This window comes from Athene cunicularia, assembly GCF_003259725.1.
Source record: "Athene cunicularia isolate RWA chromosome 9 unlocalized genomic scaffold, athCun1 chr9_part1, whole genome shotgun sequence".
NCBI classification, from domain to species: domain Eukaryota; kingdom Metazoa; phylum Chordata; class Aves; order Strigiformes; family Strigidae; genus Athene; species Athene cunicularia.
The window spans coordinates 19,071,327-19,087,644 of record NW_020799110.1 but is presented as its reverse complement, the minus strand read 5'-3'; the positions used below and the strand labels follow the sequence as shown (position 1 = coordinate 19,087,644).

General features: G+C 40.7%; 1 protein-coding gene across 3 annotated transcripts in view; it reads left to right on the top strand.

The window, feature by feature from the left end:
- Positions 1–16,318, top strand: part of NYAP2 (neuronal tyrosine-phosphorylated phosphoinositide-3-kinase adaptor 2) — a 136,787-nt gene that overhangs the window by 98,422 nt on the left and 22,047 nt on the right. For all 3 annotated transcript variants that reach the window (XM_026854627.1, XM_026854626.1, XM_026854629.1), the window contains exons 4-5: positions 990–1,202; positions 9,797–9,900. In XM_026854627.1, the coding sequence (XP_026710428.1) occupies positions 990–1,202; positions 9,797–9,900 (317 nt within the window). The remainder of the gene's footprint in view (positions 1–989; positions 1,203–9,796; positions 9,901–16,318) is intronic.

Sequence of the window (16,318 nt, the reverse complement as noted above, 5' to 3'; positions counted from 1 at the left end):
AGGTACATCGGGTGTTTGATTTATAAATATGAACGACTAGAATTGAGAGTATCACATAGGGATGTCTTTGGGTTTAAATATGAGGTATAAAATTCTGGTGCCAGAAGGGGTTTTTTTTTGCTAAAATGAGTCAGACAGTTCAGCAAACTTTGAATAACTTGACTAGCACAGTAATTAGCTGTTACAACTAAAAGCAATCTAATGTTTCTTCTGTATCTAGTTTTTCATGTGAATTTTTCACAGCTACAGATGGAAAAGATCAGGAATGAATTGTTTCTCCATGCATTGCTCAACCTGCAAGAAAAGAAATGAGGGTCTCAAGAAAAGAACAGAAAACCACCACCCATGAAGAAAGCAGACATCCCTGATTCACTTGAAAAATCATTCAATTGTTTTTTGAATTTCTCCTCCTTATATTAACTCATGGTGTTGCAAGCAGAAAGCCATTTTCTGACACTAAGGATTTTCCAACCAAGTTAAATTTTATTCTCTAGGTTATGGTGGAAGGCACACCTAAAATATTAACATTGTACATTTTTGTGGATTTGCTTTTTACTGGAACATACGAGGAGTTAACAGATATGTTGCTTGCTCAATAGTGCCTTAGGAGAGTGCTTCCTTAGAAAGTGCCTGAAGAACTTGTTCCCAATGAAATGACAGCTGAAAAGAATTCAAATATTTCCATAAATTGTTAATAAAAACATAATTCATAGGATATAATTTTCAAAAATATTTTCCTGGCATATAAAAGTTGTAACAGAAAAGTTATATTTTATCCATCTGCTGCACTGTGTATAGTTTTAATAATTAAAAAGTGTATTGAAACCTACATAAACTATAGGTTTTAAGCCTAGATACTAAACCCATATATAATCTGGCCTTAAAGGATTTATGCTTGGTATATATGGAACATTGAGCAAAAGATTGTTATATGATGTGGATAATTAGCAGACACTCTATAATGAAATGTGCATTTGTGTATTTTTTAGAACCACTAGATGAACTGAAGATCAGAAGTCACAGCACTGAACCACTACCAAAGCTGGAAAACAAAGAGAGGGGAGGCCATCACGGGACAGCTTCCTCCAGGGAGCCAGGGAAAGCTCAGGAATGGGATGGAACACCAGGCCCACCTGTGGTGTCTAGCAGGCTGGGGAGATCCTCTGTCAGTCCAACCATGCTGGCTGGAAGCAACAGCTCAGGTATGTCAGAGAGCAGAGCAGGGAATATCTCATGAATCTCCTTGTGAGCTGAAGGATCTCTAATGATATACAGATGTAGGTAAGCATCTGGATTCTTTAGACTTCCAACTAACTTCTAGAATTTGCCCTGCCCATTGACTGCTACAGTAATAAGCATTGTGCTGTCTGCTTGTGCTCTGGACTCGAACAGGACTGGAATGATGGCAGGTAATAGAAGCATGTAAACATGGTGTTCATCTGTTTTAAGGAATTCCACTTAACACTGAAAAGGGACACTATAGCAAAGGCACCCCCAGGATGGCACCTAAGGAAGAAGTTCATAAACAAGGCTGTCTTACTGATAGGTAGCGAGTGGACATGGGCAGCCTTTGCTTTATGCTTGTACATAAATTTCTAGAAAAGTGACTATGGGTTTCAGAAGTCTCAAGTTCATACCTATCCATTTTATTAATCAAATTTTTTATATATATATATATATATATATAAAACCCAGTGAATTGCCATAAACTGTGTAAAATAATGCAGCCCTGTTTACAAATTAAGACAAACAGAACTGATACATGAATGAACATCTGTAAACAGATATGTATAGGTCCAGCACAAGCACTGCATTGTTACTTGTTGAGATTTGACAGTTCTCTTCATTGCTTATTGGTTGGATTGTGAAAAATATCCACTTTAAAAACAGTTGGCATATATAATACTGGAGCCTCGTGGTCAACGTTCAGTAAGCATAAGACTATGAATGAGCTACTCAAACAATAAATTGTTCCTGCATGAGAGATCGCTGGGCAGTCAGTGGCAGAGAGGAGTCTTTACAGTACCAGGCTAGCAGACGTTTGCCCCTCACCCAGGGCATCACCTCCCTGTGTGATAATGGGACTCACATTTTCCCTACATTGCTGGAAATGACACCTGAAACTCAGTATATAACTTGAATAGGCTTTGCTGATGTGACATATCGTTTGCAGCAATTGTGTAGTACAGCTTTTCTTCCTACAGACCCCCCCAAACAGTCCTTCCTGAGGCAGCATAAGCGACTTCTCTGCAAATTTCATGACTCTAGCACAGGTTATTTGGGCATTACTGCGTTTTCCTTACTTGTCTGTTCTCACAAAGCATCCTGGTAGGTAGGAATTTTCCAGATTAATTCACAGCTTTGTTAAAAATTCTGTTCGCAGTGCATTAGTGTCATCTGTGCTAATGCAGGTAAAAGGGTGGGTTTAAAGGTACCACATCAAAATATTGGGACATCTGATAATTAGACCAGAGGTGTGTACCAACCTTTTCAGTTCTGTGAGATGACAGTACAGAGCCCAATGGAAGAGAAATGAATATTAAAGAATAAATTCTTAGCAAGATATAGCACTTCTGTCCAACCTTCCTGCATCAGTTTTATTTTAAAGAGTTGGTTGATCTCCAAAAGCAGACAAAACATGTTGGCCTCAATCTTCATTTGGCATCAGCAATCTGTAATAGTTGTTGAATCATGCCTTGATTTAGTTAACTGTGACTTTGTCTTACATAGCTAGGACTGTCAAAGAAAAATTATGGAAATATTTTACTGGCTGAATTTTTACTCCTTTTTTATGATTAAAATCTGAGAGCTGATTATGATTTTCCTTTCCCCACAGTTTTTATGACATTTCATTTGATGAATATTGCCTCTCATCTGCCATGAATATTTTTCCCCTGTGTCTCTAGCTGTTGCCTGAGCAACGTGTTTTACCTTTAATCGGTGGGGCATTGCATTCAAAATGCTGTACACAGTTCTCCTCAATGAACTTGTACATGAACTGTATCAGTTCATTCTTCACAATTAAATTAGAACTGCAACAGAATGCAAGAAGAGGGATTTAATAAATCTGTATGGATACAAATGCTTTCTGGAGTCAAGGAGATAAAATAATTTTGTGCTAGGAATTTAGAATTTAGATTTATCACAGGGCCAAACAGAATCAGGGCAGTCCCCAGTAAAGTCATCGTTGCTGTTGCTCTCTTTCCAACATCACAGATAAAAGAAAAAAGGGTACTTTTTTTGTGCAGACATGTCCTTGAAACACCACAGTTTGTTGCCTGCCTCCTAGTTCACAATGGTACAGGCATTTATGAGGACAGCATTGGAATATTTTAAAGAAAATGGAGTTGAATTGCTCTGCTACAAAACCAAAAAGGATTTGAAAGGGCTTCTCATGTGTGCTCAACAGGCAGCTCTGCTTAGGCACAGATTAACTAGGAACTGGGGTGGTCTAAGCAAATACCTGCGTGAGAGTATTGATTTTTTGTGAGTTCTCCTCATCTCTGCACCTGCTAGTAAGATCAGAGGGGAAATGAGCCACCTCCAAACAGAATCTTGAGCTTTCTGGTTGCATTGCTCAAATGAGACCGGCCTGTCAGGTGCACATGGGTATCACTGTCTCTAATGCTTGATGGTTCCCTCATCTGTCACATAATGTCTCAAGGCCACTTTCTGTTTCTTGGCATCCTATCATTTCTTATGGAAAGTGGTTTAAGTGGTTTGGGGGCATGCCGGCATTTAGGAAAGTCAGTGCAATTGTAGTGAACAGCCAAACGAGATCTGTGAAACAGAAGGCTGTGATAACATCACTCCAGGAGCTTTGAAAAGTATTTTCTGGAATGTTGCTGCTTTTTTCCTAACTGCATCCATGAAGCATTTTGCATTGCCACCTGCTGCTGGAGACAGGCACTGCGCTGCCTTTTAAATCAGATACTGTTTTTGAATCACCATCAGCTTGTCACTCAGCCAGTCCATTAGTATTCTAGCTGAAAACGTTGTAGATAATCAGGAAGGCAGTAAATGTCCACCCTTCACTGGAATTACTGGCTAGCATTGTGGATTTGCAAAAGTAATGAATAGTTAAGTTCAAGCTCTTTGGGAATGGAGTGATGCCTGCAAAGTCCAAGGCGCAAGACGTGTTCATTGGTACAAGAAGGAAGTAATGGCAAAGTACCAACTCATGCTAGCTAGGACTGCTTCACTCAAAGACAACTGAATACTCCCACCAACACCTCAATTTTCTCCTCACAGGCAGTATCAGAATACACTAAATCCTCAAGGATTCTCCAAGTGAGGGCAACTTAATGCTGGAGGTCCATGTCACTGGGCAGCCTGCCCAGAGAGGTCCAGCCCAGGATGCAATGCTTCCAGACCTTGTCTACACTGATCATCCATGTTGTCTGCATACAAGCTGTCTCCTAGCACTGCCTGTCACCTAAACTAAAATGAGTAGTACTGGGGCTGTACGCTAAGGGCATCAAGCCACTGCACCATGAGCCAGGTGTGTGATCTCCAGGGTGTAGGATCACAGTCACAGAGACGGGCTGTAGAAGTGCACACTCTGCAGCAGTGGCATTTACAACTATTTGGAACAATGCATAATTGTCCTTATGATCTAGAGCCCCAAGATTGACAGTAGCCCATGCCAGAAGCTTCAGTGAAAAATAGCAAGAAATTTTGTGGAAAAGACACTGCTGATAGGACATGATGCCTTCCCTCCTTGCTTCAGCCATTGACATAGACCTGAGACATGACAGTTCAGAACAAATCTTAGTTTAAAACATACCCCATCTAACACAGATATGTTTTTTCTCATCACCTGACTTGCTTTTGACCTATGGGTATCTTGGAACACTGAGTTCCACAGGTTCAGTACTCCCTTTGTGAAAAGTGTTCAGTTTGACAGGTTGCTGTGCTATTTCAGCACTAAGTGGCTTCTGCAGGTGAAGTCCTAAATCCTTTTTTTTTTTAAGCGAAAGAATACTATAGAGTTTATTCTTTATTAAGGTTTCATAATTTCAAGTTAATGTTTCAGCTTACTCATCTCTTTTTAGGAGATCAGCATGGCCAGGCCAGTATGACGATAATAGGTGTGATTCATTTTTCCAGTATGCATGTTTTCTTTTTCTTCTTTTTTCTCTTTTTTTGCATGTGATTACTCTCAGCCTGTCACATTGCCTTGTTTAATTCAAAACGTGCTTCTTGGCAGCTGTAGCAAATAAGCAATATTTCTCTTTTCATGTGCAAAGGAGAGACTGTGACAGCATAAGAAGCTTCTCCAATGTAAGTGACAGCCAGGGTATTTTTTTGAATTAAGATTAGGATAGGCAGAATGCAGGCTTCCTTGGATGAATAAAAGAACTCTTCCCGTTAAGATCCAAAAATAAAAAAAAAAAAAACATGCAGAGCTGTTGTATTTCTGGAGAATATAGAAAACCATAGCACATTGGTATAAAACTGACCAAAAATATTTCCATAAAATCTTGTCGCATTTCAGCACTCTGCTTTATTGAGAAAAATCCAACAACACCCCTTGCCCCAAATGCAACCAGCCAAGCCTCTCCTCTACATGTTTAGTTACAATGACAGCACTTGCACTTTTGGAAAACAGGTCATTTATGTGAGTGCTTGAATACATAATGAAGTACACAATTTTAAGGCAATCCTATTCATGATTGGAAAGTCTGTATTTCTGTGTTGGATAGTCTCTGCTAAAATTCTCATCCTTAATGCTGTCCTTTGGAGCTGTCCACTTGCTTATGTCCATGAGTAATCCTACTTGCCTTGTCAGGACTCAGCTTAAACCTGAGAGTCCAGTAATGGTGGTCCCATTGCAGCTGGCTGCGTGTGTGGGTTTGCTTCAGGCTGAGGTGGCTGTGGTCCCAGACACTAGCATTGCTGGAAATGTGGCCGCTGTGGGTGACATAACAGGGGACAGAGACACAGCTGACGCGCCACTCCTACTGTCATTAGACTGCGTCTGCATGTCGCTCCTGGAGGTGGTTCAGGCACTTGTGAGCAGTGCGTTTTTCATAATATGGCACAGTGTGAGGGATACATCATTTGAAGCTGAGCAAAATGATACCACCAAAGTTTCATCAGTTAAATATAGCAACTGAATTTTATGAACATTTTTTGTGCATAACATAACTAAATATGTTATGCAGCTCTCTAGCTATCCCAAACAATCTGGTGAATTCAGACCTCATGCTGCCCATTGATTGCAACGGGCATCTCTAATGGCTACTCAAGTGCACTGCATTCCCTGGCCCCAGTCCAGTAAAGCACTTAGACATATGGGTTCCCTAGCTTGGCAGTAGGCTGTTAGCCCTTGTCAGCAGTTGAGTGGCTTACAGCAGTGTCAGAAGGCCCATAGCTGTGGATGCAGAGAGGGTCCTGTGTTTGGAGCCAAGTCTCTGGAACCCTCTTTCAGGCAGGTTTGATTTAGAACTAGAGGACCCACCCACACAGTGAAGTGAAAGTGCAGAGATGGGGTGCCATGGCAACTTTATCAGTATGGAGCTAGATGGATTTTAGCTTGTGTTATCATGGACCCTGAGAAAATGGGTCCTCCTCAGAGGACAGATGGCTACAGAGCCTTACCTATATGCTTGTCAGGCTGGCTGATAAAACTCTGCTCCACACCGTGCATAACTACACAAAGGGAACTTCTCAAGAAGTCTCAAGAATACTCATTGCAGATGTTAATACTGAGCTGTCTCAGTATCATTCACATGATAAGCGTGAATTAAACTCTAGAAAGCATCCCTGAGATTTGCTGTCAGAAGTTGTTCTTCCTTCAAGATTCTCATCAGTAAATAGGAAAACCCACTTTCATTCCAGAACAGGAATCAATATCAGTATGCAGGGCTTGCAGACGAGCTGAAATGACCATTTAAAAAACCAAGAGTTAAAGATCCTGAAAGTGACTGGATGGTGGGCATAATTATGCAAAAAGACTTCTTACTCCTTTTTAGATAGCCCAAAGCAGAAGTTATTACTTGAGGTGATCATTATTATTTTGAAATTATCAAAATCCACTTAGCCTCAGTTAAGCTGTACACAGCTGAACAGAATATGCTGCAGAATAGAGAATTGTGAGTTGGGCATCACTTATGCAACAGACCATTTATGGATTTTTTTTTTTCCCCCACAGTAATGTGCAGTGTGAAGATGTTACTCAGAGCACTAATTACAGTAGAATAGAGTATTTATTTGGTCTAAAAATATTCCCACTGAGACCAATGGAATGGCTATTAAAAAAAACCACTTCCTTTTCACTGCATAACCCAACTTCCTGAACTTAAAAAAAAGCTAGATGGAGCTGTCTCTAAAACCTCTTTTTGTGAGGATCACCATGAAAATCGCAGTAGTTTCCTTAATACTGTAACATATATTACAGGGTGATAAAAGAACTAATACTTCATCTGTGTGTGATAGGTTTTATTTCTTTGATGCCAGATGAAAGGAGTCTCTTTGGCAAGAAAATGGTAATCTCATGTTGTTGCACATATATCCAAATTGGAAATTATGACACTTCTCTCTGCTTTCCCAAAGCAAAGAAAATAATTCAGAAGCAATGGCAGACAGTGCCTTGGAGTTTTTTACATGTTGGGTGTCTGATTCTGCTTGTCACAGCAAAAACAGAGTCTCTACTTAGCAGCAGGGAAACACAACAAAAGAAAACCCAATTCTTGTTCTCTCTGAAACCCCCCAAAAATTCCAGGAGGGAACAGACATGAGTTCCATTATTATATTTATATTACTGAAAGAAACAGTCAGAAATCTGGCACACGGTGTGACATCAGAACGAAACCAAATCTAGTCAAACCTTCAGAATAACTACCTGAGTCCAAAAAAAGCAAACCACCAGATTATGTACAAAATGCAAGGTTATGGGGGAGATGAGTCTGCTCCTTTCTGCATACTTATTGCCATGTTGACTTGTGGTATGTTTACAGACTGACTAGGAATGAGTGCATTGAATAATGCATTTGTCAAACAGCATAAATATTTTTGCTGCTCAGCCAGCTGGATGTTAACCAACCTATTAATATTTAGTTGATGAATATTCGCCCATACAGATGCTTTCATTGGTTTAAGTGCTCCAGTTTAAGTGGATAGCTCTTCTCCATACCCTGTTGAATTCTGAAACATCTGAGTAAAATAAGCATTTAAGGTGACAATGAAAAAGCATCAGTGAGATTGGAAGAACTCATTTCAGTGTGTTGCTGGTAGGTGGTGTAACATGCCAGCTGTCCTCAAGTTTCTAAGATGTGCCAAGCGACCTTAAGGATGTGCTAGTGATGGACATCTTTCAAACCTTTCAAACAATGGCCCAACCAGTGGCTAATGATGATGCTAGAGATACGTGTAGGAAATAGAGATATTAGTATAAAACAAACACAGACAAAGCAGCAGTGTCAATGAGACATGCGAAAATGTATTTCAGAGAGATGCAAGCAAAAGATATGTGAGAAAATGTGCTTCAAAGGCTAAAACAGGATAGCACAAAGCATTGGTCCTTCCTCTCTTCTTGAAAACGAGATTTAGTAGAAGGAATTCTTTAAACCCATTGTAAGGAGGCATGGTATTATTATAATTACTTGTTATTCATGGTAAAGCTGTACTATCAGTGATAAAATTGAGAGTCTGTTATTGTACAAAGTGTGTCTGCTGAGTGCACATGTCCTTGGTCTCAGTGTTTGCCCACTAAATAAAAAAGACAGGTGCAGGGTTGGGAGGAAGGCTTGTAAAACATGAAGAGAATTAACACATTCATCTGAGTCAAAAGTCATGGGTTGAGAGATGTTTCCTCAGCTATAAACAGGAAATGTAGGAACAAATATTTTGGGGGGGCAGAAACACCAAACCCTTTTCTCAGGAAAAGAGAGTTTCTTCTAGACCAGATATGGGGTGTTGAACACTGGGGTAGCACACCGGTGTCAGCATGGCTCAGACACAAAAACCTTCATCCAGGACCCCTGAGCTGCATGGGAACCTTCGTGTCAGTACATTAACAGTAGTAACCTGTGCTGGAAATTAGTGGGGAGCCTTCTGAGAAATGCATCCATGTACAGCAGCTGAAGGAAGATGAAATAACGGTGTCATTTCTGTGCTGTTCTCTGGAACAGAGCTTTCTCTCAAGGCAACCTTTGCTTCTGTAATTGCCTTGATTCTGGGCAACTGACTTCAGAATTTGCCACTGTTAATGTTCTGATTTTTCTCCTTTCTTCCTACTTCTCTCAATTCACTGCCATTAACATCAGATTTCCAAGTATTTTTGGTGTAATTACAAATCCCCAAGTGCCACACTAGTCTCATCACTTTCATACACTCCCTCCTTCATTTTCTGGCATTTCCTGCTTTCTGTCAGCACAATCAGTCTTTGGGCTACTGTCTCCCTCAGCTCTGGGATGGAGAGATGAAACCAGAAGCTGCTGTAACTCTCTTAATCACATCTGTATATTATGAGGAGTAGAAAAAGGCAGAGGGGGCAGGGGGCAACAAGAAGGTTGTTTATATGCTTCCTGTCTTTCTGCTGTTTCATGCTCTATACTTCAGCTTCAGAGATGTTAGAGGAGAGGAAAGAGGCCAGGACATGGGATGGGTTCTTTCTTAATCCCCACCCCCCCAAGCTTCTGTTCATGATTCAGCCAGATGCCCAAGACTTTAACTACAAACCAAGCCTAGAGTCTCCATTTCAAGGGAATCCTGGGACCATTATGTTTCAGTTTACTGCAGCAGTAACCCGCCTCCTGTTCACTGATGTATTTTCTCCTCTCTTCCTTCGCAGAGCCTAAAGCAAGTTGCAGATTAGGTCGGTCTGCATCCACATCAGGTGTGCCTCCTCCATCCGTTACTCCGCTCAGGCAAGCCAGTGATCTTCAGCCGAGCCAGGTACCATCGTTAGCCAATCGTGAATGACTTCATGTGCTGCAACATGCCAAATGTTTCTCACCTCTGTGTCTGTCATTTGTTACAGTAAATGATTTTTTTGGGTTTTGTCTTTATTTTCTGTGTGTCTGTGCGTGCATCTGTGTGTGCACATCTCTCATTTGCAATGAAATTCCACTGGCCACATCCAGTAGAATTTTCTTTGCTCTTAATTCCTTGTATCCTTTTCTGTCTTCATTCTGTAAGATAAATGTAGTAAAACTGTACTGTATGAATTGACTGGGTTTTTTATTTTTTCATGTTTTCTGTACTTTTTTACTGTCTTTAAAATTTATCAAACTTTGATAAATTTAATCTATGTTTTTATGTAAATTTCTTTTAAATGTCTTGTCTAAAGCACTTGCACCAATGTTTATCAATGACTTGTACATACCTGACTTCTGCCCAGTTGTACTTTAATATTTGTGCCAGTCTCACATTTGTTTTGAGCTTAATGCATGATTGTATTACACTGTGATTTATCACTGTCCTGAAAACTGCTCTTACAGCAAGTTATTTTGTTTAGTTAAGGCAGCTACACTCTTTTCAGCTATAGGCCATGTAATGCTTACAGGACTGTTAAATAGTCCACTGTAGTTATTGTATATTAGGAATCAAAAAACAAATCAAAGGAGTAATATCTCCTTGTATCTCAAACAAAGATTTTTTTTTTCATCAAAACCAAAAGGCTACATAGATCCTTGAGAAAGAAATGAAAGTCTTTGGGTTTGGCACATTTCTCCAACAGCAAGAAAATGGAAAAGAAATAAAGACATAGGAAACCTATACTTACCTTTATTTTATATGCTAATACTGATATTGTATCATTTTGCTGCGCAGACCTGTATTATTAGTTTGACAGAACTAACTGCTGAGAGTAGCAATTGAGAGAAGAGGTTTCACTTAAACATAATGTGAATGCCTTCTGTCAAGCTCAGAGCACTCCAGTATTGTATCACTTGTGTGTGTGTGTGTGTATGGGCCTACACATCACTGTGTATGTGTGTGGGTACATATATGCACAAAGATAAACATATATGTATATATGTGCACATACATATATGTACACACCCACACAAACACCCTTATTTAGATGGTGAATTTTTGGTTGGTTTTCAGGCAATTAGTCCCCATAATCCTACTGAATTTCAATGAGATTTGAGTGGGAAACTCCCTGAGGACTCCTTTGCAATAACGCAGTTGTTTGTAGCCTAGTGAGTTGCTTCTAGGAGGTCTTCACCAAAGTAAATACCAGAAGAGTAACGTTCATTTACTCAATCCAGACAGCCAGCTACTCATGAGGAAGGTTATATTTGGGTAGCCTAGTCCATACAGGTTAGAATTCTTTAACCTGCAAAACTGATGCTGTTGTATTACTTCTGAGCCCTGCTGGACATAATGCCTAACAGAACCTCAAATGCTTGTAAAGCTTATTTTACATGAGAAAATCCAATCCATAACGGAGATTCAAAATGATAGCCCATTTAAATACCACATCGAGTGTTTCTTCATCTAAGGAAGAAATTAGGGTAATTGTACTTCCAAAGGTTTTAAGTGTCCCAGTGATCACATAGTATATGATTTTTTATTAAATGGGTCTTACAGCAGACATGATGCTTTACTGGTTACTCAGTGGAAAAGCCACCTTGAGTGTTTTGAAGGGATTTGAGTCTCTCGATTTATATTAAGAACTAAACAATAAGCCTTGAAAGCAGAAGCTGATGTGATAGAAGAGATAATGAGCATCTTAGAAGCTGCAGCCAGGGTTCACTGAAACTGTGAAGGAAAAATCCACCTCACTTCATATAGAAGAAAGGAACAAAAATGATAAGAGGAATTTTCAAGTGACTGTACAGGGTGATCTTGTTAATTGAATTATGTATGGTATGGACACAGCTTCATGAAAAAACAAGAAAAAGTAGTAAAAACTTTCTCTCCCTAAGTCTTCCCTTAAAGCTGTCCATCTATTAAGTTGTCATTTATTATGTTGGAATAATTTTTTAAAGGTGTGGATGTGACCCTGACTGCAGTGGAATGACACAAGTCTTATTATCTCCATGGCAGATTCAAACATTACTTTGATTGTGTTCTTTATAGACCCATTCTATCTTAATGTCCAAATAATCTATGGCAGGTGAAATGTGTTTGGAAATGGCTGGGTTGTTAGCCCATTGTGAATCTGACAGATTGTGGCATACAGGGTATTTATTTTCATGTGCTGTGGCTATTGATTGTATTGATACTGGTTTCCTTAACCACACTGTAATCAGCAGTTAAGACTTTCCAGAAGTTTACAAGGACGCATCTTCTTTGTTGATGAGATGGGTACAGCTAACATTCATACAGGGATACAGTATCTGGGAAAGGACAGATTACTGTTAATCAGTTTTCTCAAATCTTCATGGATCCCAAACTGATGTTTTTCAAAATGTTTAACTTCGGAAAAAAATCAGATTTGCAACTGAGCTCTCAAGACCCATCATTTTTAATACAGAATCACTCAAGGAATTGGTGAGGATGCTTAGTAATTAAAAATAGGTCTGATCTAAAGAAAATTAAATTATCATTCCAATCAAATATTGGCTAATGATGTAACTATTGACAATTAACTTCTCCATGCCTTATTTTCTTGTTTGTTTATTGGCATAGGAATTGTGAGGATTAACCAGGTAATATTCACAGAACATGTTTATGGTGTATTGATAGTAAACATTATGGTGATCACTTACAAATGAAAGAGCCTACAAGCAGAGATGAATTATGTGGCTGGTCTCAGATGGAGAACACTTTAAAATTTTGTAGTGCAGCAGCAGCCAGCTGTTACCAACACACTGAGCCAGATAAAAAGCATGCGCTGTTCTGTACTTAGTTCTAGTAAATGGTGAGGGCATTTTGAAAGAGCTGGTTGCAGGAAGTAACCTTGGATGAAGGTGTGATTTGACTCAATTTAAACTGAAAGATAAACATAGGTTTATCTTGGAACTGAAGTTATTGATTGTGTAAGGACAAAGTTTAAGAAATTAAGGAAGTAGCAGAGGAAGTCAAGTAGAGAGCTCGGAACCATAATATGGCAGAAGCATGGAATATATTTGAGTTACAGAAGTGGCATATAGCTATAGTTCCTAAATAGCTATCTTTATACAAATATCCTAAAGAGGAGTGTAAGTAGCAGAGAAGTGTTCTAGATATCACAGAACACAATGCCTTGTAAAGGTTGTCTGGTGTTAGAGACTGTACAGGGAATGGAAAAATGTTCTAGAAAGTACAGTAAATTATATATTAGAGATAAGAAATGTGTGAATAAAAATAGAAATAGTGAAAGTCCATCTGAGTTTAGTCTTCATATGAAATTAAAGCAAGTACCAGTTGTTTGTAGCCATACAAATGGACAGAGAACAGTAGAACCACCATGTGAGGTTTATAAAGTAGAATAAACATGGTCCAAGGTTGCCCCAATAAGTAATTCATCACTCATATTGCTGGAGCATCTGTGCTAGTGCCTGAGACTTTTGTAGCAGGCATGGTCAGGTGCTTCACCCTGCAGTGGTAAATTCTCAGTCATATCAGAGCCCCCAGACTGAACAAGCTTGTTCACTTGTGTAAAGCAAGCAGGGTTTGGAGTCACAGGTGTCACTGCGATACAGGGATGCTTCCCTGCATCCTGTCATTCTCCACATCTTCACCTCAGGGTAACAAAGGATTATGCTCTATTGATGGACTCAAAAATCCCTGCCGCATACAGGATACATGTGTACGGACCATGGCTGCCACAAAAGATAAAAACATTTCAAGCAGCCTGCACTGTGGAAGTCCCTCTGCTGGAGAACAGAGAATCTCGCATCCAGATTTTTAATGTACATAAAATCATCTCTAGGTCACTGCCAGGCTTCTCCAAAATTTAGCTTAGCACACCAAAAAACCACTGGTTTCCATTTTGAGAAAAGGGAGCCATCATAACTATCTCTAGATTTTTTTTCTGCAGATGAGTTTTGCAAACTGAAGTTTATTTTAAGATGTAGACAGCTATTGGAAAATCACACGTATTAAGCTGCATAGCAGCACAGCAGTGTAGGTTTATAACGAAGATCCATGATCTGAAGGAAAACACACCCTTTGAAAATGAACCTCCTGATAGTTACAATGTGGTATTTCAGCTTTTCTGCAAAGCAGAGCCCATTTTCAGACAGATACCCACAAAACCGTGTACCTTATCTGCAAATGTGCAGCCTCTCTTCATGCTGCCTGTTAGTTCCTCGCTTTTCAGTGGGAAGACAGCACTGTCCTTTACTGTTGCCTCCTTGAGGTATGCTATCTTAATTCTGAAGGTCTGCATGCCTCTTAAGGTCTTGATGTCTTCTTGTGGGGAGGACCATGCAGTGATATCTAGCTCCAATTTAAGCAAGGAAAGAAGATTTAAACTTTGCAGTGATGATCAAAGTAAAATCCAGAAGCCATGCTGAGATTAGAAGGAATAACTCAGAGGAGGGAATGAAGATATGTGAACTGCTATGAATTAAGGAGTTTCAACTTGTATTGAAGGAATGAAGAAATAGCTAGAAAATATATCAGAATCAACACTGAAATTTTTTGTGGCTTATATTAAAAAAAAATTGTAGCTCAGTTCATTACTTGCCTGGTATCTACCTGAACCCCCAGCATTTTTCTTCCTCCATATAACCCCATCAGTGCACACAACGCAGAATGCCAATGTGATGGACAGACTAACCATTACCTTCCAAAACTGAGGAGAGCTTTCACTTATTTTATGATTTATCTGAATAAAATATAGCAAAGTGGAAAGGCCTGTCATTCACAGAATGGACTTGACCATGTAATTATTGCCTTGCACCAAATGAAGTGAATCCATCAATAGTTTATCTGAGTATGTATCTTTGATAGGCAAGAATTTTAGGTACAAGTTGGCTCCTTAAATTTGTATTTAGGTAGCTAAATAATAAAACATGCTTGTAGAAGGATCGAGTGTACTCTTCACTGAGATCTATCCTACCTCCTCTGAGATGTGTAAACTAGGGGTATAATGCAGATTCCCTGTGGGTTGGTTATGTGAAGAGAGGTGCCTGCAGAGGGGATTCACCTAGCTGAACCCTCAGTGACCATGGAGAGCTGCATGGCTGTTACCTCAGATAACCTGGTAATTTATCCTCCTAATTTAACCACCTCTGTCAGTTTTGGAAAGCTAGCTGGGATCATTCCTGCTCTGTGAGTGTTAGAGGCTCCTGGACATTTACCACTGAACAGATAACAGTCATTAAAATTTCCATTGCTAGGTAATAGACATTTATACCTTTTCAGACAATCCACGTCTGCTGAGTGTTACGGAGAAGGATGATTACAGCTAGGTCGTACCTACAGTTAATCTTTAAAATAATGCACTTTTGGCATCTTCCCTCCTGCTGGGCTTTGTAGTCAGCGGCAGTGCCCAGGGGAGAGCAGCAACGTGAGATGGTGTTGGGGTGGGTGTGCTGGCTCATATTCTTGGTGTTTGACCTCACTAAGGGAGCTGTTTTAAGGAAATGGAAAGTCAAGCTATGCAGAGTCCTGAAAACAAGAGACCAAGATTTTTCCAGCATAGTTTTCTATTGTGGTGGGTTGACCCTGGTTGGACGCCAGGTGCCCTCCAAAGCTGCTCTATCACTCCCCTCCTCAGCTGGACAGAAGAGAGAAAATATACAGGTTTGTGATTCGAGATAAGGACAGGGAGAGATCACTCACCAATTACCGTGACGGGCAAAATAGACTTGACTTGGGGAAATTAGTTTAATTTATTACCGATCAAATCAGAGAAGGATAATAAGAAATAAAACTAAATCTCAAAACACTTTCTCCCCACCCCTCCATTCTTCCCAGGCTTAACTTCACTCCTGATTTTCTCTACCTCCTCCCTGCCCAGTGGTGCAGGGGGATGGGGAATGGTGGTTGTGGTCAGTTCATCGCATGTTGTCTCTGCTGCTTCTTCCTCCTCACACCCTTCGCCTGCTCCAGCGTGGGTCCCCCCCAGGCTGCAGCCCCTCAGGCACAGGCTGCTCCAGCGTGGGTCCCCCGCGGGGTCACAAGTCCTGCCAGGGAACCTGCTCCAGCGCGGGCTCCTCTCTCCACGGGGCCACAGGCCCTGCCAGGAGCCTGCTCCAGCGCGGGCTTCCCACGGGGTCGCAGCCTCCTCCGGGCACCCCCTGCTCTGGCGTGGGGTCCCCCCGGGCTGCAGGTGGGTCTCTGCTCCCCCGCGGCCCCCCTGGGTGCGGGGCACAGCTGCCTCCCCATGGGCTGCCCACGGGCTGCAGGGGAACCTCTGCCCCGGGCCTGGAGCCCCTCCTGCCCTCCTCCGGCACTGACCGGGGCTCTGCAGAGCTGCTGCTCTCCATAT